Below are 5,035 nucleotides of genomic sequence, written 5' to 3'. Positions count from 1 at the left end.
ACGTGTAGTGGATTCATGGAGGAGACGAAGCGGTTTGGAGGTTGATATGTGGGTTTGTTTTTTTTAATCAGTGTTGCCACAATACGGTGTGGTTCCTACAACAATTTGGAAGCTCTCTGATAGCAAATGTTTTGCTTTGGATGCAAAATGTCTCTCATTGCAATGGTGATTTGCCTTCCTCGTTTCCCAGATGAAGGAAGATCGCTTTCGGAAACTGTTCGCCGCCTTTGGCACGCTGACCGATTGTTGCTTGAAGTTCACCAAGGATGGCAAGTTCCGGAAATTTGGCTTCATTGGCTACAAGTCTGAAGATGAAGCTCAAACGGCACTGAACCATTTCAACAGAAGTTTCATAGACACCTCCAGAGTCACAGTGAGTTGATCTTTAAAAACAGCTCTTTTGATTGTTAAGAAAGTTTGTCACTGGAGATTTTGGTAGCCTCAGGGGTGAGCAGCCAGGGGTTGAGAAAGCCTGGAGATGAAGTCCTCTGCAGCAAAACGTCGAAGCCTGATGCCAGGCCTCGCTGCTGGAGTCTCAAGCGGGTACTTGGTTCAGATGGGCTGTGCTCGTGCGCTAGCAGTGATTTCAGTGCTGGGTGGAACAGCAGCATCGGGTTTTGAGCTGTCATAATCTGAACTTTTGAACTTGAGGTAATTTTTCTTTTTAAGTCATACCTCTTGCTGTTTTGGGCAGAGGATGATTCATGATAAACAGGACAACTTATTTGACTGTGCTTAAATGAGCACAACAAACTGTTCCCCATGTTGAGTAAACATGTAGCCCTGTGCTTTTAAAGTGAACATCTGTATGAAGCTGTCTGTTCTTCTGCGCACATACCCTCCATGCTGTCAGGGTTATAAGAAGGGTTCCCGAGTGAGGGTTGCCCAGCAGTTACAGAACCAGACTGTTGAACATATGTTTAATTAAAGATCCGATTCTTTTCAGGTTGAGTTATGCAAGTCTTTTGGTGACCCTTCAAAACCCAAAGCGTGGAGTAAGCACTCTCAGAAGGCCCCTGTCTCAGAAAAACAGACCGAGAAACCTGTGGCAAATGCAGCTCCTGCAGGCACAAAGAAAGTGAGTCCCTTGTTTCTTCAAGGCTCTGATGTATGTCAGTGACTTGGCAGAGAGAAGGATAGCCCAATGTGTGGAGAAGGGCACAGAGTAGCTGGGACAGCAGATGTTGGAGCTCTGGTTCTGGTATTTTCTGCCTTGGGATCTATGTTCCCTGTACTGCTAGGTTAACTGAGAAATGATCTCGGCTATGCTTCTCATAAGCCTGTCTAAAAATTTTTTTTTTTCTTTCCTAGGATAAGAAGAAGAAAGATCCAACAGAAAACTTAAAGGAGGTGAGTTAAGGTTAAACTGCAATCCCTACATCCTTGCTAGCTTGTATTAAGAGCAAGAGCTCTTTTCTGTACTGCTTCCTGTGCTGTTAATTCAGGCAAGGTGTATGATTTAACCAACTTTGTGACAGTCCAATTCTACTGTAACAAACCATGATTTTTACAATCCCAACGTTGGGGACCAATTTTTTAACTGTCATGTGAGCACACACGGCATCCAGGACAACCCTGTTTCAACAATTGTGGTTTTTAACCTTATGTGAGTTTTGTCATGTTTAATTTGTACAACAATTGTGGTTTTTAACCTTATGTGAGTTTTATCATGTTTAATTTGTACATTTTTAATTTTTAATGTTTTGTTTTCATCTTTAACCAACTTTGTGACAGTCCAATTCTACTGTAACAAACCATGATTTTTACAATCCCAACGTTGGGGACCAATTTTTTAACTGTCATGTGAGCACACACGGCATCCAGGACAACCCTGTTTCAACAATTGTGGTTTTTAACCTTATGTGAGTTTTGTCATGTTTAATTTGTACATTTAAAGGGGTTTCTAAACATCAATTACCAAAAAGAAAGAGTAGGACTGAGAGATCTTGAGACGACTAGTCACTTTAAGTGCTCACCTTGTGTGAAGTGGACTCCCCTCTTAGGGATTTTTTTTACATTGCTGGAAATGAGATGATATCTTTAAATTAAAACTTGCTGCTAGCTCTCCTGTGTCTGTGTTCACAGCTTGTCTGCTTTGTTTCTTTTTCAACAGCTGGAAAAAGATAAGACATTCCAGGAGTTCTTGGTGGTTCACCAGAAACGGTCTCAGGTGGCCACTTGGGCTAATGACACTTTGGCAGAGGAGCCCAAGAAGGGAAAATCAAAGCCAGCAGCTGATTATCTCAACTTTGATTCAGATGAGTCTGAGGAGCTGAGTGAGGAGGAGGAGGAGGAGGATGGGAATGAACCCTCTGAAGATGAGGAGGAAACTAAAGGTACCAAAAGGAACTACCGCCCCTTGCTTGTCTTTGTCTCAGGGAGTGTGAGAGCAGGTGTGCTGATTGGACCTAACTCGGAGTCCTGCCTCCAAATGGAGACAGTGTCATCAGGAAGGTGGTTTCTCAAGGATGAGTCTCATTCTGTGTGCTGTGGATGTATGGTTGTTTTCCCAAATTTGGGGAAATATGGGAAAGGCAGCTTCTGATATTAAGGGGTTGGCATTTGTGCTTTCCCCTGGGTCCTTAAGTCAATGTCTAGGGAAGAGTAACAGGGAAACATCTGCATCTTTCCCTTAATAGCTCTCCTAGCCTGCAGAGCTGGCTGTGGTTTGTTTATTTAGTAACCTGTAGCTGATGTCTGTGAACTTGTCTGGTCTGCCTTTGGTGCGTATTTCTGGAATTGTTGATGTGTCCTTGAGCCCTGTCAGAGTTGATGGGAAGGGACAGAGTTTGGTATCTTGGATCCTGAAAGGAAAACTGTATCCAGTGGAGCAGTGGGTGGAAATCTGGGCTGCGGTCTGGTGTTTGTCATCTTAGAATCCAGTGTCCCTGCACCAGTGATGAATGTGATTTTGGAGCCTTTCTCCCTTCCTACATGGTGTTTCCTTGTGCTGTTCTGTTGGAGTGAATGGCATTTTCCCTGCTGCTCCTCATCTCTCTTTGGGTAACTAAAATGTAGGTGTGATCAGTTGATCTTTGGTGGGGGTGGAAGGGTGTTTTGGAGAAACCCTGCAAAGCTAAACTGAACAACTGAAAACCTTTTCTGGGCTCTGCTTGAAGTATTTAATTAAAATTGAGACAAAATACTTTGCCATGGAGTTCTTCAAGCTCCTTTCTAATTTGTTCTATATGTGAACTGTTGCTTTGAAAAACAGTGATCCAGACATGTCAGTCTGGAATTGCTGTGATAAAATTGCTTTGCTATTCCCAAGCCTTTCCTTCCTGTGGAAAAGGTAGAGGTGAGGAAGGTTGTGTCTGTTCTCAGCTGTTACCTGGCTGGGGAGAGAGCAGCAGCATCTGTGTGCAAAACTTCTCTGGTCTCTCCTCTCTGACAGCAAAGAAAGGAGGGAAGGCAGCTACCAGCAAAGACCTCTCGGATATGGATTACCTGAAATCTAAAGTGGTGAAGGATTCTTCCTCCTCATCCAGCACAGAGGAAGAAACGGATAGTGAGGAGGCGGAAGAAGAAGGTGAGAGCAAGGAGGATTTGGGCATTGCAGAAACCATCAGCACCCACACAGATAAAAGGGGGAAGCCAAAAGCCCAGCAAACACAGCAAGAGACACCAGTGGAGAAGAAGAAAAAAGGATCCACACTAGAGGTATAGCTCAATTAGACTTTTGTCTTATCTAAAGCAGGAGTTTTATGGGATAGTATGTGTCTGCCAGTCACTCCAGGGATGAGCTGAAAGCTTGAAGTCTGAGGGACCCCCTAGGTACCAGCTTTCTTGCTGCACTGAGTGGGAGCCATTAAAAAAGTTTGCTGGATCTTCCCTTAGCGCTGATTGAATTTCCCCCTCCAGAAAAGGGACTTCCTAACGAATGCTATTGGTGCCCTTTTCAGAGGCTTTTCTGTGTTTCCTGTGTCCATCTCTCGCTGCAGGAGACACTGTGCTGCAGAACTTGTTTTTTAGTGACTGGGTTTGACCATCCCAGCCAAACCTTGCACCCTCACCTGGCAACCCCTGCCCAGGCTGATGCAGTTGAGAGAATCTCTTTATATTCTCTCCCACGCTTCAGCCTCCTGCTTGTTGGATAAGACCAGCTTGCTGTGACTTTTGCTGTTTTTCATTCAGCTTTTCTTTTTCTCCCCCCTCCCCCGCCCCCCGCTGTCCAGAACCAAGGCAGCTCAGCGGAATCTAGCACACCATACACAGTGAAACTTCGTGGTGCCCCCCTGAACATCACTGAGGTAAACTTTGTTACCAGGCTGGGAATGGAGGCACAAGGGTGTTCTCAGTGTGTAACTCTGCATGATCTTTGCAAAGACTTCTGTCTTCACTTATGGAGCTGTTTTGAGGTGATATGGGCTGTCAGGGAAACTTTTGAACTTGGCTTTGTGCGGAGATGTTGTATGTTGCATGTAGTGTTTTTGTAGCATATATACAAAACCAAAGTCTGAAACCTGCTGCTTCCTGTATCTGAGGATTTATTCAAACAATTATAATTCTTCCTGCAGCAAAAGATTCGTGAATTCTTCTTGCCTCTGAAACCAGTGGCAATCCGGATAGGAAAAAATGCCCAGGGGAAAAATACAGGTAATGTGTATATGTGGAAGGGGGGGTTGGATCTGTGAGTTAGAGGACCGCTCAATCACACCTCTGCTCTTTCCATCTGCAATTCCAAATTGCTGGCTCATGTCCAGATTCTTAGAGACCTTTCTGTGACTTTGCAGCTCACCTGCCCTAGTTGCCGTCCGTAGGATGCCGTGGGTAGAGTCATGTTGGCTGTGCTCCTTGAGGAATAGTAGCAGGAGCCTTTTCTTTGATCTGCCTCCAGAACTTTTCTGAACATCCCAAACCACGCCAGGGAAATTTTTCTTCCTCTGGGATAGCTGCCTCCAGAACTTTTCTGAACATCCCAAACCACGCCAGGGAAATTTTTCTTCCTCTGGGATAGCTGCAGCAGCACCCAGGGACTTTGCTGACCTGTGCATATCGGCTGCAGAGCGGTCTTTAGCCAAGGTGGGTCTCCTGA

General features: G+C 44.9%; 1 protein-coding gene across 1 annotated transcript in view; it reads left to right on the top strand.

Moving 5' to 3' along the window:
• Positions 1-190: 190 nt before the first annotated feature.
• RBM19 (RNA binding motif protein 19) overlaps positions 191-5,035 on the top strand; it is a gene marked incomplete at its 3' end in the record, with an annotated part of 53,620 nt that continues 48,775 nt past the window's right edge. Inside the window, exons 1-7 of the mRNA XM_010294827.1 lie at positions 191-373; positions 947-1,078; positions 1,312-1,350; positions 2,114-2,354; positions 3,407-3,660; positions 4,176-4,250; positions 4,518-4,596. Of these exons, the coding sequence (XP_010293129.1) occupies positions 191-373; positions 947-1,078; positions 1,312-1,350; positions 2,114-2,354; positions 3,407-3,660; positions 4,176-4,250; positions 4,518-4,596 (1,003 nt within the window). The remainder of the gene's footprint in view (positions 374-946; positions 1,079-1,311; positions 1,351-2,113; positions 2,355-3,406; positions 3,661-4,175; positions 4,251-4,517; positions 4,597-5,035) is intronic.

This window comes from Phaethon lepturus, unplaced genomic scaffold (genome assembly GCF_000687285.1).
Source record: "Phaethon lepturus isolate BGI_N335 unplaced genomic scaffold, ASM68728v1 scaffold14899, whole genome shotgun sequence".
Classification (NCBI taxonomy): Eukaryota; Metazoa; Chordata; class Aves; order Phaethontiformes; family Phaethontidae; genus Phaethon; species Phaethon lepturus.
This window is presented reverse-complemented; position numbering and strand designations above follow the sequence as displayed.